Source organism: Zootoca vivipara, chromosome 9 (assembly GCF_965207765.1).
Source record: "Zootoca vivipara chromosome 9, rZooViv2.hap1.1, whole genome shotgun sequence".
NCBI classification, from domain to species: Eukaryota; Metazoa; Chordata; class Lepidosauria; order Squamata; family Lacertidae; genus Zootoca; species Zootoca vivipara.
Window position 1 is genome coordinate 28,088,066 of NC_142592.1, and position 25,806 is coordinate 28,113,871.

The window sequence follows — 25,806 nt, forward strand, 5'->3', positions numbered from 1 at the left end:
TTGTCTTTGGTCAATTAGGTTGATACGCATGAGCAGCTGAGAAGAATAGCGCAGATGCGGCTGGTTGAATACGACTACAAGCCCGAGTTTGCATCTGTTATGGGGATTAACCAGATCCACGAAACAGGTATGCCATCAGATCATCTGTTGTTTTCAGGTCCTCAGGCATAATAATCTTGAATACACCCCAGCATCATCTTCCTTTATAATGTTGCAATGTTTGCCTTGGCAGTCAAGCGTAACGCAGCCATCTAATTAATGAATGTATCAATTGCATTGTATTGTGTTTTTTTAGACTGCCCTTCAATCACATCCCCAGGGCAATGGGCAAAAGAACGAAACACCTAAAATGCAAATGCGAACACAACAGCAAACCTTTACACAAGGCCGCAAGCTCAGAAAAGTGTCTGGAAAGTTGGGGGAAATAAAAAGGGGGTTGCCTAGCACAGGAAACACCTCATAGTAGGTACCTGGTCAGCCTCTTTAGAGAGGGTGCTCCAAAATTGGGGTGCCTCTGTATTCCAGTAAATAATAAGGTACAAAATGTGCAGGTGGGTCAAGGGTCTGAACTGGGAGGAACAGTCCCCTGGGTTATATCAGGGATTACATACAGGCAATTGCACCTAGACAAGTGGAATCTGCAACAAAATATTGAAGTGTGCAATGCTTCTGTTTGGGATTCAAATCAATAATCCATGTCCCCTTTTCAGGATACTCCATTCCATTCAGAGGGAGGTCCTCCCTGTTTTCCATAGCCTCCTTCATAGCAGTCAGTAATCCATTGTTTATTAATGTTTACAGTGCTTAAGAATAAAATAAATCTTCTAGCTTGTAGGTAAAGCAACAAGGAGTGCTTACAGAAGGAACCCCCGTGAGAAATGTTCTGCTTTCGATTGCACCCCTTTCTCTTATTTTTTTTGTGTGTGAGCAGGAGTAATTGCCCAGGAAGTTCAGGAACTTCTGCCAAGAGCCGTGAGAGACACTGGAGACTTAACATGTGAAAATGGAGAAAAAGTGGATCATTTCCTCATGGTAGATAAGGTAATTCTGTTTTCCTACAGTGCTGTAAACCATCTTGCTTTGAAAACCAGAAGTTGCAAGTTCACTGTAATTAGTGTTCATGATTAGTCACATCATTTTTGAGATTCACCTTCAAGAGAAGTAATAGTCTATTCTTTGTTTGTTTTTAAATTAAATAAGCTTTATTTAAATTTTAAGACTTACAAAAATTTAGAAAAATACCAACAACAAAAAAGAAGATTTGAAAAGACATATTACAAAAGCAAAACATCAAATAACTTAACAGAAAATATAATCCCAAAATCATATAATACAATAATCAAATAATACAAATTTTCACACTCATACAAAGAAAGAAAACTGATATAACAAAAGAAGAAAAAAATATAACATACAAAAAAGAAGAAAAAGAACAGATGATCAAAAAGTTACCTCCCATTATTTACAGCACACTTCCCTTACTATATTTACTTTCCTTTGTTATACCTCTTGCTTCCCATATTTCTATATCTCAATGCCTATAAATTAATCATCACCTCTTATATTTTTATTCCAAACACATCACTAGGTTATTTTTTATAATCTCTCTTTCTAAGTAGTTTTGAACATATTCCCATTCCTTCATTATCTTCCTCTTTGGTACATTTCTAATTATTGCCGTTAATTTCGCCATCTTAATAGTCTATTATTTGATGGTACTGTGTTTTAATACAGCAGTGATTAGAAACAGGTGTCCCACCCAAGCAGGGAAAGGGAGAGGGCAACTTCAGAATGTTGAACTGGGGAGACCCAGGGTCAAATCCTAACTCGGCCATGTAGTGCACAAGAAGACCATAGGCCAGCTACTCTCTCTTGACTTGGTCTACCTCAAAGGATTGTGGTGAAGATAAAATGGGGGTGGGGGTGGGGAAAGAGAAATTCATGTACACCACTTTGCGCTTCCTCAAGGAAAAGCAGAATAGGCATTGGAAATAAATAAAGTAGTAATAACGAGCTATTTCTTTCTTTCATTTGGATCTCCCTTTGGGCAACTAGTGTCATGGCAACGTTCCCAGCTGAATAAACTCCCAAGACTCTCAATCCTGCACCATTGGCATGAAATGGGACCAAGGGCAAACTTGAATGAAATGCTAGGCCTCATCATTTGGAGCATTCGGATACCTTGTTCTGGCTGCTCAAGATAAAGTAGACCTGTATTTTTCTTATCACCTGGGTTCTGATGGGAGAAGTGCACTTTCACAAAGGGGAATAGGTTAACCATACTTGCATCTGTTCAGAAAAAATGTGCTGGATTTGATTGTTTCGGAAAATATTAATACTATATATACCCAGGGCTGCCAATGTGGTGCCCTTCAGATTCTGGACTCCAGCTTCCATCAGCCTCAATCAGGCTCAGTCATCAATCAGGGATGATGGGAGTTGTAGTCCAACAACAGGGCATTACATTGGGTACCCCATACTAATAGTGATGTAATTTATCTGAGTGCCAGTCCTTATGTTGCCGAAAGAGCACTACCCACCCCCACAAAAGAGCAGGCATCAGCAGGCGGGGGGATGTACAAAAGAAGAGGAATGATCTACACTGCGACTTTTTGTTTTAGCAGGCCCTTCCCCTCTTGTGGATTTCACTTTGAACTTGCACAGTTTCACTTAAATGGCTGCAAGCTCTGGCACTCTGCGGGACCTTGTGATTTAATAAAACTCCAGTCTATCTCCCTCCCCCTCATATCTCCCTCATACAAACTAGACTTTTGTGGAGATCTGGGCATGACCGGTTGGGAAGGCATCAGATGACAAGAGGACCATGTCATCGATGTAATGGCTTCAAGACCATGAGTGTTTTGAAGATACCCTTCAGCGAACCAATTGTGGAACGTCTTGTCTCTGTGTGGGCTTACCCAACTGTGTTGGTTTTGTTTATGCTACGTATCATATGCAGCAGTACAATGGCAGTTTTCAATTTGCACGTTATAGTGTGGGAAAGCAGTTTGCCGAAATGCAGCGATATAAATAGTAGATCATCCTGGGGGCCTTGCATAGACAACTTCCCTCAACCATAGGCATGGCTGCACTTCCGTACAGAAATGTGTTTATTTGTGTGATGAGTAAGACAAACGGGAATGAAAGGGCAGTTTGCCTGAGGCATCACAACCCTGCAAACATCTAGGAAGAAAGCCAGGATCCTGAGGAAGCATTCTTAAGTCATGTGTGAGCTGCTTTCACACTCCTGTGGTTGCATTTGTGAAGAGGAACGATGTGGCTTGAGCCGATGATGTGGCTCCTTCTAGGGAAGCTTGAGTAATCCAGCCTTTGTGAATTCTGATATGGCCATCAAAGATTGGTCCAGGGCCCTTCCATGTGCACAGCAAGTGCTAAGTGCTTAGGACTGCACTATACACCACACCAGAGAGAGAGACACACCTGATGCTGCTGATCCCAAGTACCTGGTATGCTACCCCTGAACCCGTTTCAGCTGTTGCGGGGTTAGGAGGAACAGGCACTCTGAGCTCGTTCCTCCAGAAATTAGCCTACCTGTGACTACTCTGAGAATGTATGCACACAGAAAGTACAAGGCTTTAAGGACTGTGAAGATGAGGTGAGCTGTGGAGGAGAACCCCACTCACCAACCCATATATGATGTAGTGGAGGCATCAGCCCAGGCTTTGTACCATGGAAGGTGCTCATGGTGGAGAGGACCTCCAGGAGACACACGTTGTTATCAGCTGCAAGCCGAAGAGGTGCCTATGGTTAGTGACCTCACCCCAGCCAGGCAAATGCATAGATTGGAAGGCCAATGATTCGGTGCACTTCCTAAATATTCCAAGACAGTTCTCAGCTCAAGAGATGTATTGAAAGATTTCTCAAGTGCTTATTTTCAGAGAAACATCTACAACTTTAAATGCGTATGGAAGAGCCAGTGTGATATAGTAGCACAGTGTGTTGGGCCACTTATGAAGTTTGCCATGTGGTCTTGGGCTCCAGTCATGCCCTCACAGCCTAACCCACCCCACAGGGTTTTGTGGGGATAAAATGGGGAGGAGGGGACCTCTCCTTGGAAGAGAGATGGGATATAAATGCAATAAAATCAATAAGCACATTAAAAAAAACCCAGATCAACATGGAAATGAGACAGAATGGAGTTTCAGGTGAATTCACGAGAAAGTGTCACAGAGTAGAAATAGCAGATTTACCCATCCCTCGCTCCCCTCCTTTCTATCTCACTCTGGTGCACTCTGGAACATGTTCTGCCATGTAGCCGCATGGCCACTTCTTCATGCATTCAAATTCAAACCATATTCCCTCAGTTCTTTCCCTGGTTTATATAGATTGACCGGTTCATACATAAGAAACAAGGACACCTCATAGAAGGCCCATAAAGAGGACCTGGTGTTAGCTGATTCAGTGTCTGTCATCTCGCTTAGAAAAAAAAAAATACTTCCCAAGCTCCCAGTTCAGAAATAGCATAAGGGGACTCTCTTCTTCCATCTGTCTTTTTCTCCCTGGGGAAGTTGTGTTGGAGTTGCAAGATAAATGGTTCAGCTGAGTCTGTTTGCACCATCTGATCTGCACAGAACGTACTGTGTGGCAGGGAGTTCTGAATCTGTCCATGGGAAACAGTTTGTAGAGGAAAAGATTCAGAAACCTCGAATGCCTGTCACGATCTATTTAGTGTTTAGGCACAACATTAATTCAAAACAAATGTTTTAGCGTGGTACTGCATGATGTCCTCTTGTTAGTCACTGCCTTTCCTGCACAAGTGCTCACCGGCAATTGAGTGCAGATGGCACATGATTTATTATTTTTATTATTTTACATACGTAACTGATCCAGCAGTTTGGGGGTTGTGAGGGGATTTTTTGTGGTCTTTTTATTTTGAATAAAGGTGTTGGTGTTGCATGCAGTTCTACTTTAGGGTAGAACTGAGAAATCACATGCCAAGGGTAGCATCCAAAGGACTGTGAAGCTCATGCTTGTGTTTCCTGAACAGCAATCTCCTCTGATGTATGGTGAAGGGCTTTTGAAATCGACAAGAGTCTTAAAAGCAAATTGTGATTTGGTTAGTGTTGTGCCAAACTCTGCTCTCCAAATTCTCAAAAGTTTTCTTCCCCTGCAAAAGAAGTTTCCGTTTTTCTGTCACATTTTCAGAGCAAAAAAAAAAGATAAAAGATATGGGAAAACTTTGGCACACCATTAGTCATGATATAATGGAAGGGGAGTGAGTTTTGTGGTTTAAAAAAGCAGAAATAATACCTTCAGGAAGCCACCTAGGATGCTCAGCTAAGGTAACTCCTTTTTCCACATCTTATTTATTGATGGGATTGTCTCTCTGTGTTTCTTTCAAGGATCAAATTTTCATGGAGAATGTGGGCGCAGTGAAGCAGCTTTGCAAATTAACAAACAACCTTGAAGTCCGGATAGAAGAGTTAGAAGTGTGGAATAAAAAACTAGCTAGACTGAAACAGATAAACAGCTTGAAGTCAACGACACCCAGTGAAAAGAATACAAGAAGGTACAATATCTGCATTTCTCCTCAGGGCACACAGCCAAATTCACCAGCTTCCTTAACATGTCACACATAACCTGTATATCTAAAGGTAGAGTTGAATTCATAGGATGGCAAGTTCTGGATACGTCAGGAACATTTTTGTGTTTTCTTGTTTAGACTGCAACTTTTTTCAGAGCACTTAAACAAAACAAAAAAGTAAGGCGGCTGAGGGAGCAATCCCAACTGAGGCTGGAGAGGTATGCAATGCCAGCCTGGCACAGGAAATAGACTGGGGCTTTGGTTCCTTATCAGCCTTGCTTGAGCCCAATCAGCCCCATTTTTGAGAGCTACAGTGACTACCCACTGGCGGCAGCAGGCACTCTGCCATATCATCAGTGTTGGAGTCCAGTGGACACCTCTGCAGCATCTTACCCTTTTGCAGCAGTGTGCGTCAGGGATTAGTACTTACCCATAGCTATCGCCATGGTCAGATTTGCACTTTGATACTCATGATTTCTGAAGAGTCCATCGTTTTGGCAAAACTGTTTCTAGCCACATACTATTTTCAGGCAAATGGAATGCACTCCAAATGTCCATGGGAGCTTACCCCGCCCATCTGGCTGGGTTTCCCCAGCCACTCTGAATATTATTGGGGGTTTCCCCACCCAACAGAATATTAAAAACAGAATAAAACATCAAACATTAAAAATGTCCCTAAACAGGGCTGCCTTCAGATGTCCTCTAAAAGTCAGATAGTTGTTTGTTTCCTTGACATCTGATGGGAGGGCATTCCACAGGGTGGGCACCACTACCAGGTTCCCTGTAACCTCTGCCTGGTTCCCTGTAACCTCTCTTCTCGCCATGAGGGAACCTTCAGAAGGCCCTCGGTGCTGGACCTCAGTGTCTGGGTTGAATGATGGGGGTGGAGATGCTCCTTCAGGTCTACTGGGGTTTTCAACATGAAAAACGATCTTTGATGGCATTCATCTGAGCAAGCTAACATCAGGCTTCACCTCCATGACAATTTCCCCTTCCAATATTCTTCTTTTATCACTTGCTGCGATTAATTCACAAAGTAAAGCATTTTTTAAAAATATGTATTCCAGGATTTTTAGCCAAGCTACTTCTCGTTTACCACCAAGAAAATCAGCTCCCATAAAGGTGAGTGAAAGTAAGAACATAGATTGCGTAATTGTGTAGATAAAAAGACTGTCCATTTAAACATAAAACCTGTTGAATTGGTTATAATCTCTTAAAAAGGAGGGGGGGCACAGTTGGAAATCTCCTTGCTTTCAGGTAGGAACAACCACGGGAAAGTCAAATCCTGGCTCTTCTAGGTAGGGCAATACACCTAATCTGGGGCTACAGTCCTGGAACCTTGAAACTGCAGCTTACTTCTGAACAGATGTATAAAAGAATGCATTGCAGGTTGATAAAGCAAGTGAGCTAAACTGCACGCTGTGGGGGCTAGGACAATTCTCCCCCCCCCCCAAAAAAAGAGCAACTTTTTTTGCAGACACCTCAACTCAGCAATTGGTTGTCTCAGGCAGCTGATTTTGGATGTAAGGAAAGGGTTTGTTTGTTATTCAATTCCCCCCCTCCCCGGCTTGGGTCAAGAGTTGGTTCCACTGAAATCCACTGAAATTTGACTTGTGGCCCATTGATTTCAGTGGGTTGACTCTGCCTTAACCCTGGGTCCAACCCCTTGCATTTTTATTCCCAGGGGGAAGTGCTTGTGGGATCTTCTGCCTAGAGGTCCCAAAATAACTTTAACAGGGGTGAAATAGTTTTCAGTGTTGATTCTGAGCTGTACTCATACAAAAATATTCTGATGATGCACACTGCCTGCTCTACACAGGCATTATGGATTAAGCCCATGCTCTTTACTTCCTTCTTCCTCAGATGTGTTCTCCAGAGAAAAATCAGTCATGGTCCAGCTCCAGGATCTTCCAGATAACTGTGATTGCTTTGGTTGCAGTTATGGCAGTCTGGTAAAGAAAAGCATATTATTAATGAGATGTTGGGATGTAATTTCAGCATTGCACAAGCAAAGTTCTACTAGGGCAATGGGACTTACTTTTCCTCTCTGCCCCTCCATGTGTTATCAAATCTGTCCTGGAGGGTCCCTCAACCCTCTGGGTTTTGAAGGCTGCAAGAAGGAAAGGAGAGGAAGTTCCATTGTGAAGTGGAAGTCTGTTGTCAAGCAAAACAGCAGCACTGGATACAACCACTTGGTGTGTTTTTTCATCAGTTCATTCATAAAACCTTTTTGTAAAAAAAAATTATTGGTATAGGGAAGAACACACACATACATTTAAGTGGTGGTGATAATCATCAACACCATCAGGCTTCATTTCTTTGATTCTAATATTAAGAACTGGTTTAATAAAAAATAAATGATAACTGAGGCTCAAAAGAGAACTTCAACAATGGGAAGGAGACATTTGAGGCAAAGGAAGAGACAAAGGCCATGATCCTAAACAGGGCTCCCCATGCTCATATTTTTCTGGCTCATATTATATGAATTCATAATATTTATTAATATTATAATAATAATAATAAATTTTTATTTATACCCCGCCCTCCCCAGTCAAAAACCGGGCTCAGGGCGGCTGACACCAACAGAACCACAATAAAACATAAAAACAATTAATTAAAATACAGATTAAAATACAGTATTAAAATTTAAAGTGCAGCCTCATTTCAAGTAGGCCATAAGTGGCTGACACCAACAGAACCACAATAAAACATAAAAACAATTAATTAAAATACAGATTAAAATACAGTATTAAAATTTAAAGTGCAGCCTCATTTCAAGTAGGCCATAAATCCAAGCCATGAGGGAGAAAAACACAGGGGTCAGGCTGAGTCTAACCCAAAGGCCAGGCGGAACAGCTCTGTCTTGCAGGCCCTGTGGAAAGATGGCAAATCCCGCAGGGCCCTGGTCTCCTGGGAAAGAGCGTTCCACCAGGTTGGGGCCAGTACTGAAAAGGCCCTGGCTCTAGTAGAGGCCAATCTAGCCATCTTATGACTCGGGATCTCCAGAATATTATTATTTGTGGACCTTAAGGTCCTCCGCGGGGCATACCAGGAGAGGCGGTCCCGTAGGTACGAGGGTCCCAAGTCGCATAGGGCTTTAAAGGTCAAAACCAGCTAGGTTACAGTAACTGGGTAGCTAGGTTACAGTAACTGGGTAGCAACAGTGGGAGAGGACCATTGCCTTTTTGTGCCATGTTTTGGACCTTCTGAAGACATATGTGAGAAGCAAGATGCTGGACTAGATGTAACTTTGACTTGAGCCGGCAGGGCTCTTATTAGTGAAGCTTCAGAAAGCATGAAGGCCACCGTTTTTGTTACCAGATTCCCTTGTACTACTAGGGATCATCAGCTCAGTAGAGATGCCATGTGGCTTGCATGTCAAAGGCAGTAATGCGGGAAGCCAGAAAAGGGGAGAGTGCTGTTGTGCCTAAGTCTACTTGGGCATTTTGTGGGCAACCATGAGAACATGTTACCAGACTTGATGGGCCACCGGCCTCATCCAGCCGACTCTTAAAGTTCTTAATAATGAAAGTAGCAGCCTAAAAAGTTTCTCTGTGGATGTTGCCACAGAGAAACTTTCTTACAAATTGGGCAGTGGTTGTGTTCCAAGCCTATAGAACAGGCATCCCCAAACTGCGGCCCTCCAGATGTTTTGGCCTACAACTCCCATGATGCCTAGCTAACAGGACCAGTGGTCAGGGATGATGGGAATTGTAGTCCAAAACATCTGGAGGGCCGAAGTTTGGGGGTGCCTGCTATAGAACTTGGTGCTATCAAAGGTATTTGTCTCATGCATCTGGAGGCAGGTCAGTCAAAGACTTTGCTTCTTCTGTACTCTTTTTTTTTGTACATGATGATAGAAGTCAATCTATGGAATAAATGTCTTCTTACAGTGTTCTGTCGATAGCCACCATTTATGTCCTTAGCATACCCGACCCAGTCATGGCCAGTTCTACAAACAGGCAAGTAACCAATTTGTTGCTCATTTGAACTTTAATTGTTTCCTCTTTGTTCCTCTGGGGTTGGGCAGATAGCAGCCTATTTAAAGCGTATAAGCATTAAATGTAAAGGATTGGCAAGCCTCCATTGAGATGCAATTGCACTCTTTGAAAGCAGCCACTTTTATGTGCCTGTTTCCCACTTGGTGCCAGCAAAGCATACTTGAATATGCTTATATACCCTTGTTGCTGCTGTGTTAGAGTAATAGCTGCATGATTTTTTATTTTATTTGCTAATGTGATTTTATTAACCTTTCCCAGCAATTCAACAAGTCTGATAACACTCCCTCCACCCACCACTTTGACAGGTACTGTGCCTTAAGCTATTATTTGAGGCTGAAAAAATGTCAACAGGGTAAATCAAAAAATTGCACCCTGCATTGATGGAATTTGGCAGGTGACACAGAATTCTGCATTCTCAGAACCATTACCTTCATTGTGCTGTTTTTCAAAAGCCCATGAGGTAGAGCCAGCATAGCATGAGTGGATATCCACCCATACAACAGGATCTCTTCAGTCCTGAAAAGCCTTCCATTCCTCCTAAATCTGCTCCAGGGGGTTGGGAGATGCCCTCAGAGCAGATGTTTGGGGTGTATTTGCAGGGATCTTGGGGGGGCGAGTATGAGAAACAGAAAGTGCAAATGGAATTCTACTGTGCAAACAGGCGGGCGTCATTGGACGTTGCCCCATATTTCTAGGCTATAAGGCTGAAGAAGTACACTTAGAAATAGATAGGCAGCACTATACATTAGACTCACAACTTATGCTCACTTTACATACGCAACCTTATGCAGTGGGCAGGAAATAAAGGGAGATCGGGAGAAACGTATTGTTCCCTGCTCTCCCTTTATTTATTTTCCACACACCCAGCAGGTTTTCCTTCCTTACCAGCCTCTGGGAAGGAGGTTTGAGGGCTCTGGAAGCATCCCAGAGGCTGGTAAGGAAGATGGCACATCACTTACAATATAAAGCCACAAAAATATTGAACATAGTAACAAATGAAACAATAACCCCCCCCCCAGGGGCTTCTCGGAGTTCCTGACTTTGCAGGATATTGTCTTTGAGCATGGATCCCCCCCCGAACTGAACCCTCACATAAGTGGCATGCCAATTGTGTAATATTTCTGAAGGCAGGTATGTGGGTCAAAATTTCCCGTTGTCGTGGTGTGCATTGCTACTCAATGCGGAGAGCAGAAGTAGAATGAATTAACTGCTGAAAAGAAGCTAATCTGTTTGAACTGAAAAATTAGAATGTATCGACACACCCAATTTGGTTATGTTAAATCTGGTGAAGGTGATTTGTGTGTCACTCATGGATTTCTTCTACTGTAGTGACCAGATACAGCACAATGCCTTCAAGCCCAAAACCTACTGGCGTCATTCCTGAAGTGAATTTTTGTGGCATTTTACCTTGTCGGGAAACTTACTGCTGTCCAAGTCATCAAACAGTAAGAAAAGACCTACATTATCAGAAGGTGAAGGCAAAGGAACATAGTAAGTTAAATCATGAATGGATGTTGCACCTACTTACTAGAAGTCAATTTCTGTGGCAATTTCTGTGATTGTAGTGATTGTGAAAATCTCCATGTAGCTGTGTTCCTGTACACTTGCCCAATGACGATAATGTGGAGACAAAATTAACATTTTGCTGAAATCTGTTCTCAGTTTCTCAGAGGTTTTATTTCTCTGTGGAAGATTATTTTTCAGTTTTTCTGTCTCTTTCTTTATCACTACCTTGAGAGGATCCCTTGAGAATTTCAGGGGGTATGGAGCTTACCTTAATGTCGCAAGATGTTCAAAGATGGATTATATTTTATTTCTTTCTCTTAAACATTGCTCCAGCACTCTGTAGCCTTCCTGGCTGGCCCATCTGAAAAACAAACAAACCCAAAACAGACCACAAGAGTACTGTAGTTACTCATGTTATCTTTCTCTGGGCTTTCACTGATGGTGACCAGAACAGATAATGCTTTCAGACCAGCACCAGGGGCTGGCTGAATATATTTGGCTATCTGAGGCAAATATGGTGAACCGCACCCTATTCAATATCCTGGAAATTGGCCGGACAGGTAGCTAAAACTTACTTCAAGACTGACAAAGGGACAGTTTGCTCCCCCACTGTAGCTGAGAGCAGCAGGCTAGCTTAGGACAGTATTCTTCAACTATGGATCTCCAGATGTTGTGGGGCTATAACTCCCATGACCCCATGAGGATGATGGAAGTTGTAGTTCCCACAACACCTGGGGACCCAAGGTTGAAGGACACTGGCCTATGGAGCACACTGCAGGTCACATGACACACACAGCACCTCCCCACCATGCAAGGTCTGAGGCCACCACCTCACTCTACTTAACAGGGGAGCTGGCCCTGGCTCAACTTGCTGGGGCTTGCTGCTGCACCCCCCAACACCTAATCCGCTTTATACTTTATACAGCTCCACATGCAGCTTATACAGCTTTATACAGCTCCACATGCAGCTGCTGGGTGACCTTGGGCTAGTCACACTTCTCTGAAGTCTCTCAGCCCCACTCACCTCACAGAGTGTTTGTTGTGGGGGAGGAAGGGAAAGGAGAATGTTAGCCGCTTTGAGACTCCTTCGGGTAGTGATAAAGCGGGATATCAAATCCAAACTACTACTACTACTCCTCTTCTTCTTCTTCTTCTTCTTCTTCTTCTTCTTCTTCTTCTTCTTCTTCTTCTTCTTCTTCTTCTTCTTCTGTCAATAAAACAGAGTATTACAATGCAAACTGTATATTCCCTTGCTTATTCTCTTCTCCAAATGGAATGGTCCTTGAGAAACTGGACATGACCTCTAGAGTGTGAAACAAGTTCCCTTTCATGAAATGAACTGTCTTCAGAATAGAGCAACTGCAAGCGTCCGTCAAACCCGTGCTTGGAAAACTCACGCAGAAGCTCATTTTGCTGTATTTGTTTTTGTCATACAATTGTTTCAGTTTGTGAAGGCCCTCTATTCTTCCCTCAGGAACGAAAAGGAAAGTACTGTCAGGGGAAAACTGGTTTGAGAAGCCTGACCTTGGAAATGACTGTAAAGTATTTTTTATTTCCTTTGAAAAACAAAGTTCCTCAAAACCCCTTTGGTTACTTTAAAATGTCTGTTGATCTAGTTTAGAGAAGTTATGCATATAGCTCATTGCCAGGACAGCTGGCGCATCTTAGTCTCTGTGGTCCATTATGATTTCCTCCTATCAATAGTTTTGAGGAAATGTATTAGACCCACTTTGTGAATAATTATTCTGGGGATGTCACCCACAACTTGGTTCAATGGGTCGTGTTCTCCTCCGCCTCTTCCTTTTGCCTCCCGTTACCAGCAGGAATGGGGAGAAATTTGAATCAGTTTGCATTTAAAGGTAAACCTACCAAATTTGCACTTTCTGAAACAACCCTTGGGGTTCCTTCATACAGAATCATAGAATTTTAGGGTTGGAAGGGATCTTGAGTGTCATCTAGTCCAACCCCCTCAAATGCAGGAATCCTGCCCACAGCCATCGCTGGATGGGCTCGAACCACCAACCATCTGGTTAACAGCCAGACACACTGACCCATTGCTCCACTAAGTCCCATGCTTTTTTTTCTGACACGATTTGCACATGTGTTTTTGAAATGGTAACATCTTAAAGCGGTGAGTGTACCATGATGTTGTTTTCACATGTGGTGTGATTTGGATGAAATTGTGTGTGTATCAGAGTTACAATTCCAGAGGACTCTTCAAAGTTAATATGTCGTCTGAAAGCTTGACTTTTTCTTCATGTGAAAACTGTAAGGCAAAGTCACTACCATTAATAGGGTGTTATGTACTAAGCTTGGATCCTAGAACAATAGGCAGGTAGGATCCTAGAATGCAACAACTGATTGGCTTGCAGGAGAAGACCAATCAGGCTCCAGGAAGAAGCTAATCAGCCTATTAGACTGGTAGGATGGTAGAATGCAACAACTGATTGGCCTGCAGGAGAAGACCAATCAGGCTTCAGGAGGGAAGCAGAATCAGCCAATCAGACGGGACTCATTGTGTAAATAATGTATATAAAAGCCTGAGGTTTAGGGGGGAATTCAATCACTGTTTTACAAGCTGCAATAAAGAGCATGAAATCACTGCAGGACTCAGAGTATATTTCATAGGGCCTTTCACCAGGGGTGCCAGGGTGAGGGCAGAGGGCAAAGACAGTTAATGGAATGGGGAGCCGCTTGTAACAAAAAGTTTTCATATAAACTTTTCATTATTATTGCGTGTGCATTTTTTAAAAAAGTTTCTTCATGTCAAGTGTCTATGCTCACAAAAACAATTCTTCCTTTCAGGGACTGACACATCTATCATCTCTATGCAGATCTTAGAGACGCAACAAAAAATAGATCACCGTTATTGTCGCAAAAACCTGCAGTGTGGGTGGGTAAAATTGTTTCCTTACATCTCTTTGTCTAATGCAACACAGAGCCTCAATATGTTAAGTTGAGCTAAGGATTTTGCTGCTGCAGGTGGGCCACTGTGAAAAACCAGAAGGGATGGAGGGAAAATTTTATTCAGCATGCACTTAAAGCCAAATCCGACAAATTTCTGAAACAATATGCGGACTGAAACATAGCTATCCTTCAGCAATTGCACTTAATCTGAATTTTGCAATGAAGTTCTTGAGGCAGCCAATGTTTGCAGAATCACATATATTAGAGGAAATTGCTTACAAAAATTGGTACATTGATCAAAACTACACATAAACATGTATTTATTAAGAGAAATTTGCACTCGAATGCAGATGAGTTTTTATGAGGATTTTTTAAAAATGCCGTTGCTGTGAAATGTGGAAAACTGAAGTTCAGATTCAAAAAAACGAGAAAATGGATCTTTGAATCCCTAGCTGTCAGTTGGTCTTACCATAACTTATAGTTAACTCAACAGAGATTAGCTACAGTATTTGGAGAGGGCAATTCTTTACCTGGGAGAAAAGTGCCATTGAATTCAATGAGACTTACTTCTGAGTAGACATATGTAAGGTGATAGTGTCATGCCTCCACAATTGACGGTGCAAATATTTTCATCTAAGAAAAAAAAAGTTATACTGCATGCTCAGGAAACTGATCTTGTGAAATCACCCTGTGATCTTTGGATGAAGGGCAGTATACAAATTTAATAAATAATAATGATAATGATAATGATCGCCACCATCTGCACATGGGGGTGCAGAATCTTCAGAAAGGCAAGATTTTCTAAATTTTGCTTTTGCTTTTAGTTCAAACCCTAGCTAATTCATGCTCCTGTCATTTATTTCAGCTGTTTTTAATACTGAATTTTAAAGTGTTGTAACCCACCCCGGGACCTGCTGTTGAAGGTTGGATCATAATTTGCAAGAGGATGGCTGATTATTTTACCTGTTGCTCACTGCTGTTCTCCATTTAAAAAGCAGGCTACCTTGATTTTCTCTGCAGTGCTGGTGATTGTCTCAAAGTGCCTCCCACTGAAATTGTTGCCCAGCTATGCAACTGGGCAACTGTTCATTGCTGTTTCCCATTAGAATAGTTGATAAGGTTGCTTAAGGCTCTACTTTGCAATCTCCAGTTCTTATAGCTGATTGGCTTGGCACTTGACGTTGTTTTCACTTTTATTGATATTTGACTAGAAATTTCAAAATATTGAATGCCGTTGTCACTATTTATTGTTTTAGGTCTGGAAATTATAGTTACATTGTTCCCATTAACAAACACACACCTGTCATGGTGAAAATCTCTCTGGAAATCAAGTAAGTACACAGACAGATTTTGCTATAGATAAACTTTTTTAAAAAATATACCTTATCTGTTATTATGTATATGGTATGAATGAAGATTGTGCCCAGATCTTAACAGATCCTAAGGAAACTGCAAGGATGAGAAAGCACAAACTGAAATTTACAAATGTCCTTTAATGGTTCACATTCTGCTGGAAACCTCAGTTGGCCTTAATGGGGCTGGGTTGCATCCTTAAAGCCAATTCATGTGTTGCACTCATGTAAAAACACGCTGATTCCCGGACCATCCACGGGCTGGATTTAGAAGGTGATTGGGCTGGATCTGGCCTGGATTTCTCATGTTCTAGATGATAAACAGAGAAATCCCCTGGGCCAACCCAGTACATTTTGCCACCTGAGGCAGAGGACAAGATGGTACCTTCTCCCCACTCCACGTACAGAAGCTGAGTGTACTGGCTGTTGAATCTAACTTCAGCTCAGCACTGATGATGGGACAGCATCTTCCACTGAACCTGCAAGCAGCTGACTAATATAGGAGGTACTCCAACACCTCCCCTCTCCTCCCTACCCTCCAGCAATCCACCAGCCTAGGCAGCTGCTTCACTCTGCCTAATGGTGGGGCTGGCCCTGAAAGTCCATCATTCAAACATTCACAAAATTTGATTTGCACTATTGATATGAGTTACCCCCTGCTATGCTATGGTGCTGCTGGAAGCAGATCATTCACTTTATCTGCGAAATGGGAATGCAAGCAGTCATATATGAACTGGCCCATAGAATTTAAACTCAACATTTCCAAATTGCTATGATCCCATTTCCATGTCTGTACACTCTTTTGAGCAGCTGTATTGTTAGAATTAGCATTAATTTTCAGTGGAATTCTGTCTCCCAGTATGGAGCTTCGCATTTGCCTTGGGTGCTTTGCTTGTTAAGCTCCATATTTCGTATATTTTTAAAAGCAGTACTATAGAATCTTGCAGCTTTTAACATTATCCTTGTTCCTTGAAGTACAACGGAACCACTCATTATCTTTCAATGCAAAATCACCTTTGGGAAGTCTTGCTTTCGTCTTCCACAACAAACCCGTCAAAAGAGGGAACCCTTTCCAGAAACTACACAGGTACTTAGTTCTGTTGTCTCTTCCATACAAGGAGTTTTATTTACTTCATCTGTCAGTTAAAAAACAACTAGAAGGAAGCACTGCCCACTGCTGTTATATTTTTTTGGGGACCTAGGGAGGCTCCAGCTCTTGGAAATAATACAATAAAGGCTTGTAAACAAGCAATATGTGTTTCCCTTGAGCTAGGACAAAGTATTAATTCTCATTCTGACCTTGGCAAACCCCAGAATGGCCACAGCCTTAGAAACTCTAGCTTTCCCACATGTGTAATAGGAATGCCAGAGAATTCTGATGAAAACGGGAAAGGAAGCGGAAATTACTGCAGTTTCCGTATTTGTCTGTGGTCAATGAAATGAATGCAGTTGCTATTCATTCACATTGCTGTTGTTTTTGATGTACACAGATGATATGTAATTAATGGCCTTTTTTTACGTGGTGGTGATGTTTCCGTTACATTGAAATGAATGTAAGTTATGTAAATTGTTACCTAAGTTATGTGCGCTAACCATAACTTATGTAACTTACATGAAATAGTAGACAGCAAGACAAATAATGTATTATTTGGTGAAAACTGAACTGCAGCAGAATGGAAACAGTGCTGCTTGCAATGACTACATGTCCGGACGGAAATGGTTGCCTTCTTACTTCCCTAATGTGCATTTGCAGCAATAGACATCTATGCAAGTTTCATTCCCTATCATCTCTCTCTCTCTCTCTCTCTCTCTTATTTGGTTACATAGGGATTCCATCATATTTGGTATCTCCCTGTAAGCTCGTTCCATGACAGTGCTTACCATTTTCGTGTTGCTGCTCCAGTAAGTCTTTTTTTTTTTAGACTAAAAAAGAACAAAACATTTAGCTATGATTATTGGATCTATCTCAATCTTACTTTGTTTATTGTTTTGTTATTGTTTTGTCCCACCAGGATCTTGCAGACTGTTCAACGGATCCTAACTATGCTGGGATATATTTCACTGATTACTTCTTCTATTTCTATCGGAACTGCATCTGAAAGGATGGCTTTAACTCTCCCTGAAAAGATGGGGAAATTTTTTAGTGCTGCTGAGAGCATGTTTGCCGCATTAATTCTTCCTGGCAAACACTTAATGAACTTCTGTTTTATCCCCTTGTTTTGGGAAAATCAAATAGGAGTAAATAAAACTGAAGCATTTTGTTGTTTTGTGAGGTCTTCATAGAAGCTGCTAGTAAAACTGTGTGGTTGCTGATGATTCAAAGGCAAGCACATGAGCCGACTTCAGTTTAAGCTGATTTCCCGCAGTAAGACACAATTGGCTTAAATCCAACTATCTGTCTGATCTAGTTTGTGGACTGGGCTGTAATCATTCATTTTAATGGTGCAATAGAGTAACAGAGTAATTGGACGGAAACAATCTTATTTTGCAGAGCCTCTCGGCATGTTTAACTGCCCCCCTAACCAAAGGGAAAAAACAATTGGATTTCTAATGGGATTTGTGCTCCATACACAATATTGTGCTCTTGCAACCCACACTAATCAATTGGAGGGGAACGGGGAAAGCTACCATGTTAACCAAATGACTTTTTCTTATGTCACCTATAAATGCGCTTTGTATGAATGTATCGTGAGCTGATGCTGTTACAGGCCTCTCCCAATAGTATAAGCACCCCACTTACATGCGTGTAAGGTTGCCAGGTGTCCACTATTTGAGCGGACAGTCCACTTTTTTCACATTATGTTCACTATTTCCCCCCACAAAATAGTGGACATTTTTTTTTATTCCAAAGCTTTATGATGAAATGGTACGTAATCTAAAGCTGTACAGTCTAAGAGAGTAAGGATAGGAGAACCACGTTTTGTCTTTTTTTTTCATAAGTGAGAATGAGACAAAGATCGAATATCCATTGAACTCGATTCTCCGAAAAAATTATTAATCATACTCAATTGTTTCACAAGACATTTAAAAAATGGGGGGGGAGGCGCCTCTTGCCAGAGTTCTGCCCCGCCTGACCCCGACTCGTGGGGAGAACAAAAGGGAGAGGTGCGAAAGAAAAAGATGCCCCTTCCTGTTACTGATGCGCAGGAGCAGCAGCAAACCAGCTACCGGTAGAGGTGCAGGGGAAAAGGTGGGCTTGGAGGAGACTTGCCCGATGACCTGAGGGAGCGAGATCCTTGCCCCAAGGATCACTTCCCCAATACGGGAATGGTAAGAAGGAACCCCTGTTGGGAACTTGGGTAGCTTTGCCCCAAGGATCCCTAAGAAGCATAGAATTGTAGTGTTGTTGGAAGGGACCACGAGGATCATCTAGTCCAACCCCCCTGCAATGCAGGAATCGAACCCATGGGGGCTCGAAACCCATGACCCTAAGATTAAGTGGACTTTGTATATTTTTTAATATTTCGCAACGTTGTACTGAAATTAAAGAATTATTCCTTAAACGCAAAGAATTGATCAAAGCTGCGCAGCCAAATAAAAAATACACACGACAGCAAAGTAAAATGTAATCTAATAGTTTACATACTTATTTGATGTTTTGAATTTAAAGTAAAGTTTTGGAATGATTATTTTAAGACGTGTTAAAATGTTTGCAAGAAAATATTTAATTTAATTTAATTTAAACCCCCAACCCCGCTTGTCTGCTACTTTTTTGGAAGCAGACCTGGCAACCCCACATGCGTGACTACACACGCACATGTGGTGCCAGGAAATAAATAAATAATTCAATTCAAACCTGGAAATGGCAGGAGAGAGCTGGTGAGCCCTCATGGCTTGCAAGGAGACCCTCCCTGGAGCCTGACGAGGATGTCATTGAGGGTGGAGCAACCCCTGAAGAGACTGGAGGCATAGAGGGGCTTTGTTTAGGCTGCTCAGCCTCTCCACCTAACAGCTGATGTGTGGGGCAGCATGGCAGCTGCAGTCACTTCCCCACGCCTCCTCCAGCCAGCCCCAGAGCGTCAATTCTAGGTCTTCAATTGTTGGATACAGTGTTTTTGGTCTAGACTGGAGAGGGAACAGCAGAGAGGGTATTTAGATGAGCTCCCCACTTACGTGATTTTTGCTTATGTGCACGGGGATCCAGAGCGTAACTTCCGTGTAAGTGGAGAGGGGGGATGTCTGTGCAGTCACAATGTTGTTGTTGTTTAGTCGTTTAGTCGTGTCCGACTCTTCGTGACCCCATGGACCAGAGCACGCCAGGCACTCCTGTCTTGCACTGCCTCCCACAGTTTGGTCAAACTCATGTTCGTAGCTTCGAGAACACTGTCCAGCCATCTCGTCTTCTGTCGTCCCCTTCTCCTTGTGCCCTCAATCTTTCCCAACATCAGGGTCTTTTCCAGGGAGTCTTCTCTTCTCACGAGGTGGCCAAAGTATTGGAGCCTCAGCTTCAGGATCTGTCCTTCCAGTGAGCCCTCAGGGCTGATTTCCTTCAGTCACATTACTCATATCTAAATATGAGTATTCACAATACTCATATCTAAATATGAATGTTTTGATAGGCCAGAGTAATTTTACATGGGCAACCAGGCCATGGCAGCACAAATGATGCATGTACAGCCCATGTTAAAAAAACCAAAACATCATATTTTTTGTGGGTGCTGAAAAGCCCAATCCTAAATCTACAAAACAAACATTTGATAGTACAGTATTGGGTGAAAGGGTCCTGTTTTGTGTTGTGTCCTCTGTGGAAACATATTTTTACAGAATTCGAGCTCTGCATGGGTTTTTGGCAATTTTAGTGGTTTGTGGAGGTTCTACACACCTTGCTGTCAGGGCTCTTAGTGCAGGCCTGCAGCAGAAGAGAGGAAGAAGAAGAGTTTGGATTTGATATCCCGCTTTATCACTACCCGAAGGAGTCTCAAAGCGGCTAACATTCTCCTTTCCCTTCCTCCCCCACAACAGACACCCTGTGAGGTGGGTGGGGCTGAGAGACTTCAGAGAAGTGTGACTAGCCCAAGGTCACCCAGCAGCTGCATGTGGAGGAGCGGGGAAGCGAACCCGGCTTCCCAGATTACGAGTCTACCACTCTTAACCACTACACCACACTGGCTCAGCAGGGTTTCTTTCTAGGCCAGGGAAAGATGGATTATGCTTGAGGGGACAGCGCACAGTTAATTCACTCTGTATGAATAAAACACAATCCCGACCCACTTTATTCCCAGTTACTAGTTACTAGAGAATTGACAGAATTGCAGAAACGTGTGTGTATGTGTGTGTGTGTATCTTCATCTTCACACACAAACGCACACACAAAGTAAATCCATGTGGGGTAAAAATTACAGCCTTTTATTTCTCTCTGGCTTAAATCCAGAGAGCATGCGCATCTCCTGACAGTTGGCTATAGTTTCCGTTTGTTAAGAAGGAGCAGCAATGAAATTGCATTCGCTTTGCAGGGTCATCATCTTTGTATTTTACATAGCGAATTCACATCATACATGTAAAGCACATTTAATGCACATTTAAAACCGTCCTGCAAAGAATCCTGGGAACTGTAGTTTTAAAGGGGCTGGGAATTATAGCTCTGTGATGGGTGAATTACAGTTCCCAGGATTACTGGGGGGGTGGGGTGGGTAGCTATGTGCTTTAAATGTGCTTTACAAAATCCGTATACCACTTGATTGTGACAAAACCTTTGGTGCCCAAACAAGGAAACAGCATTTCTGATCCTGTTGGCAAGGACCCACCGCCAACCTGTCCCTAGTGTGCTCTTGACCACATGAAGTCTGTTTCCTGCTCTCTGTTTGCCCCCTGGAAGATGAAAAATTATAAGGGCTCAAGCTGAAAGCATCATTAAATGTTAATCTGCCAGGGCCGGCGAGGTCAGTTTGTATTGCTGAATGTAGCGACAGATGGAGAGTCCTCTGTGAAATAATGCAGCTTTGCCAAAAGCTGTCAGTACATGAGCTGTCTGTCATCCTGCACATGTTCTCACCATGCGCCCTATAAGCAGGGAATGTGAGCTGGATGGGGAAGCTCACAAAGAGATCACCAGCGGATCTAGATTCTCTCATTACGGAGCTTCTAACTATGGGAAACTTGCTCGTGGTAGTCTAGAGGTGGCGGGGACAGAGATAAAAGAAGACAGATGCAGGAATACATGTTTCCCATTTCTTTCTTTTAACACCCCCCCCCCCCCGGTAAGAATAAATATTAAACATGTATTAATCTATACAGTATTTAAACTTCTGGGTAAGTTTAATTTAGGATAAACTTTCCACATTCGTTCTCAACAAATTTGTGGTGCATGTTTTAGTCATCTCCTTTTTACAGACAGGCAATTAAGGTTGGGAGCTTTGTCCAGGGTTATTGGTGGAATGAAGTCTTCTCAGAGGACTCTGCTCTAAAATATATGGCACAGGATGGTGATGCAGTTAAGAACATTAGAACCCCGCAAGCAGGACCAGAGGGAAGCAGCACTCTCTCTGCTTGTGATTGCTTCTTGGGAGAAAAGCAATGACAAACCGAGACAGCATCTTAAAAAGCAGAGACATCACCTTGCCGACAAAGGTCCGTATAGTTAAAGCTATGGTTTTCCCAGTAGTGATGTATGGAAGTGAGAGCTGGACCATAAGAAGGCTGGTCACCGAAGAATTGATGCTTTTGAATTATGGTGCTGGAGGAGACTCTTGAGAGTCCCATAGACTGCAAGAATATCAATCCTGAGTGCTCACTGGAAGGACAGATCCTGAAGCTGAGGCTCCAATACTTTGGCCACCTCATGAGAAGAGAAGACTCCCTGGAAAAGACCCTGATGTTGGGAAAGATGGAGGGCACAAGGAGAAGGGGATGACAGAGGACAATATGGTTGGACAGTGTTCTCGAAGCTACCAACATGAGTTTGACCAAACTGCGGGAGGCGGTGGAAGACAGGAGTGCCTGGCGTGCTCTGGTCCATGGAGTCATGAAGAGTTGGACAGGACTAAACGACTATAAACAAGAAGAAATTCTATTTTTATGAGAGCAGGAGAACATCTCCCTATGCACTTTCTCTATACCATGTATACTTTGAGTCACCTCTATCATACTCCCCTTTACTTGCCTTTTTTCTAAAAAGAAGAAGAAAGAAAAAGCCGTGTATAACATCCCCATATTTGTGTAGCTGTCTCTTGCTTATAATTTGGCTAAAAGAGACTGAAATCTGGAGGTGCCTGGCTCAAATCTTGCCTCTGCCACGAGTGCAAAAGAGATTGGAATAGCTCAGTTGGTAAAACATGAGACTCTTAATCTCAGGGTCATGGGTTCAAGCACCATGTTGAGCAAAAGATTCCTGCATGCCAGGGGGTTGGGCTAGATGACCTTTGGGTTCCTTCCAACTCTGCAATTCTATGACTCCATTCTAATAGGCACATTGGGTTTCTTCTGATTATTTTGCCGTTAATCTGCCACTGTGCTTCGTTACCAGTACTGTATTTATTTTTCACTAGGTTGTGTTGGGTGTGCCCACCGTCCTGTTCTTGAACTAAAACAATTTTTCTCAAGAACCACTTAACCAGACTCAAGAAGCCTTTTTCTTTAAAAAGTGCTTGCATGAGGAGTAGGTCAGGCACAGTTAAATGCATAAATATTTCAAGCTGATGGAAGCTAAGCAGCAGTCTTGCAGGAGTGAAAGAGCACAACAATTACAAACGTAAAGTGGCGGTTGTTGTAGTGCCACATTACGTATGACGCAACAGTACAACTGAAGCTTCGCAAAGCCTCTGTTGGTTGAATGCTACACATGCAATAGCGAAAACAGTTTGCAGTCTGTGCATAATATGCATTTTTGTATTCTTTTATCTTCTCTGTTAATTCATGCTCTCCAGTGTTTCACAAATGAAAAGAGAGTTGTGCTTTCAACACTCCAATGCCCAGGATCACATCAAGAGTTCTACCGCAGGGTTGACAAATTTCAAGAGGTAAAAATCCAGACACAAAAAGTGCCGCCTGAGCTGCCCGCACTAGAGCCTGAACAAGAGCCATTCGGGCACTTTTTTAAAAAACCCCAAAACAAACCCCAAATCCAGGACATTTGCTTTAAATTGTAAAATTGCCCCCGGAGGGGCATGTAGGACCACCAAAAGAGGACATGTCTGGGAATTCCTGGACATATGGCAACCCTATACCTGCCATCTCCATTGTTATAGAGATAGGTTGTTGAAGATTTGCCACTGCCTGCTGTATTCATTGGTGGCTCAAATATGGCCCTGCCCGCCACTGATTTAAATGCTCAAACAATTTATTCCTCTTTTGGGTTAAAGTTCAACCACCGAAGATGTGCTCGGCGGGGGGGGGGATTATCATATAATTTCATTATTGACAGTTCAAAATATAGGACAGCAGCTGCAGTTTTCGAAGTGGCTGGCTGTGCGCCATATGTCACCGTAGGCTGCAATCCTATTCAGAGGCGGGGCTAGGCTCCCTTGTAGCCTTGGCAAGGAGATGTGGGCCACTCTGAGCGTTGGAAGAATGGCCTGGGGACTGCACAGGTGGGTTCCTAGACCCTCAGAGCCAGATTGGAGAGGTATGATTTTTGTGGCCCCTTAGCCAGCCACCTAGGGACACCCCTGATCCTATACCAACTTACCTTGGAGCTATCTGAGACATCTACAGAATGTAGGTGGCACTATGGTTTAAACCACTGAGCCTCTTGAGCTTGCCGATTGGAAGGTCAGCGGTTCAAATCCCCATGACGGGGTGAGCTCCTGTGGCTCTGCCCCAGCTCCTGCCAACCTAGCAGTTCAAAAGCACACCAGTAGGTACCGTTAAATAGGTACCGTTGCAGCGGGAAGGTAAATGGCATTTCCGTGTGCTCTGGTTTCCATCATGCCAGAAGCGGTTTAGTCATGCTGGCCACATGAACCGGAAAGCTGTCTGTGGTACCCCGGGCCTGAAAGTGAGATGAGCGCTGCAACCCCGTAGTTGCCTTTGACTGGGCATAACCGTCCAGGGGTCCTTTACCTTACCTTTTTTTACACACAGATATGCATGCGCACTTAGAAGTAAGATCAGCCCTCTCCACCATTTGAGATCTAGCTTCTAGAGCTCCTGGGCAGGAAGCTAAATCTTAAAGAAGGGGGACTCTAGGAATTTACACTAACTGCCTTCTTGATCATGGGACCTACTATTGGTCTCGTCCACTGGAGCCTGCCTTCACATGCAGGGGAAGTTCCTAACTCACTGAGGGTTCAAGATCCACCCCAACTGCACTCCATCAAAAAATGTGAAAATAATTTGCATTTTAAAGTTATAAGATGGGAGAGAAATTTTCAATTAAATTCTCATAGGTGGGCTGCAGGCTTTGTAAAGGATTGAACGGCGGCCAAGAGTCTGAAGCTCAGTCCAGAATAGTTAGAGGGGCACATTGTACGAAACAGGCAAAACATTTTACTGGGATTTTTATTGTAACAGCTTCAGGTGATGTTAGGAATGTGTAAGCATTTGATTATTATAAAGTTCTTACAAAAACACAAGTGACAAAACCAAAGAAACTTCACGCACACGCACACAAAATTTTCAGAAAAATAGAAACAACTGACAAAGCCATTGTCCCAGGAGCCAATAAAATGATTTTTAAAACCTTCCATTTTAGCGGTTAGACTATCTTTAAAATGTATATATCTCAATTCATATTTCTTTGTAATAAAAAGCACTAGGAATATGATTGAAGGGTGATATAAAAACAGTGTTAATAAGGAAATGTACATACTGAATTACTGGCCACCAGAGAAGTTTTGATTTCATTCTCAATAAAGCAGTTAAAATTTAATTACATTTTACAGTTTCCCGTGTCTTTAATAACCTTTCTTTCTTATGGTTCCTGTGGCATTTCCCAATATTTCCCAAAGCTGCATCTGACCTCAATGGGATCGATTACTTGACTATCAAGGTACAGTATCAAACTACAAACTATTCCTGGAATCAGGTATTAGAAAAGTGCATCTTTTTTAGCTCATAGATCCAATTTCAGAGACATGTACATGTATATTACTGAAGACTCTGTGCTCACTGCTATGCATAGGAATCTCCCCTGTGGACTGTATCCAAAATGGCAACCTGCTCCCACATGTTGGATGTCATGCCTGACTTAGGGAGACAGCAGCACCAGGCAAGTTATTTGGCCTAGGAAATGAAAAAACCCACCGGCTTTGCATATTTGAAATATCGCCTTCTTCCTTTCATTGTTCCATGATGATTTGAAATAAACCAAGTTTATTATCCTGTTTATTTCTTCTATGCACCATTTAGATCTAGAGAAGCAGAAAGGTTTGGGCAGAAAGTGATTTCCCCAGTCCTCCGTCCCCCTCTCTGAAAAAGCCCATCCCAAGGAGAACCTTCCTGAACAGGGTGAGCTGTAGTATGATGAGCCGAGGGGGAAAGAGGCTCCCTGAAAATTGGGTGGTGCTAACTCAGAGTGTTGCTGAATGGAGAAGGGGGCAAGCAAATTACCTTCTGCCCA

The 25,806-nt window shown here is 42.7% G+C and overlaps 1 protein-coding gene across 3 annotated transcripts in view; it reads left to right on the forward strand.

The window, feature by feature from the left end:
- Positions 1 to 25,467, forward strand: part of MYRFL (myelin regulatory factor like) — a 44,755-nt gene extending 19,288 nt beyond the window's left edge. For all 3 annotated transcript variants that reach the window (XM_060279661.2, XM_060279660.2, XM_060279663.2), the window contains exons 12-25: positions 19 to 127; positions 932 to 1,041; positions 5,364 to 5,530; positions 6,613 to 6,667; positions 7,409 to 7,497; positions 9,439 to 9,507; positions 9,805 to 9,851; positions 10,876 to 11,037; positions 12,527 to 12,589; positions 13,858 to 13,945; positions 15,216 to 15,290; positions 16,287 to 16,398; positions 17,139 to 17,213; positions 17,324 to 25,467. In XM_060279661.2, the coding sequence (XP_060135644.2) occupies positions 19 to 127; positions 932 to 1,041; positions 5,364 to 5,530; positions 6,613 to 6,667; positions 7,409 to 7,497; positions 9,439 to 9,507; positions 9,805 to 9,851; positions 10,876 to 11,037; positions 12,527 to 12,589; positions 13,858 to 13,945; positions 15,216 to 15,290; positions 16,287 to 16,398; positions 17,139 to 17,213; positions 17,324 to 17,410 (1,308 nt within the window). In that variant the 3' untranslated portion in view covers positions 17,411 to 25,467. The remainder of the gene's footprint in view (positions 1 to 18; positions 128 to 931; positions 1,042 to 5,363; positions 5,531 to 6,612; positions 6,668 to 7,408; positions 7,498 to 9,438; positions 9,508 to 9,804; positions 9,852 to 10,875; positions 11,038 to 12,526; positions 12,590 to 13,857; positions 13,946 to 15,215; positions 15,291 to 16,286; positions 16,399 to 17,138; positions 17,214 to 17,323) is intronic.
- The last annotated feature ends 339 nt before the right edge of the window (positions 25,468 to 25,806 follow it).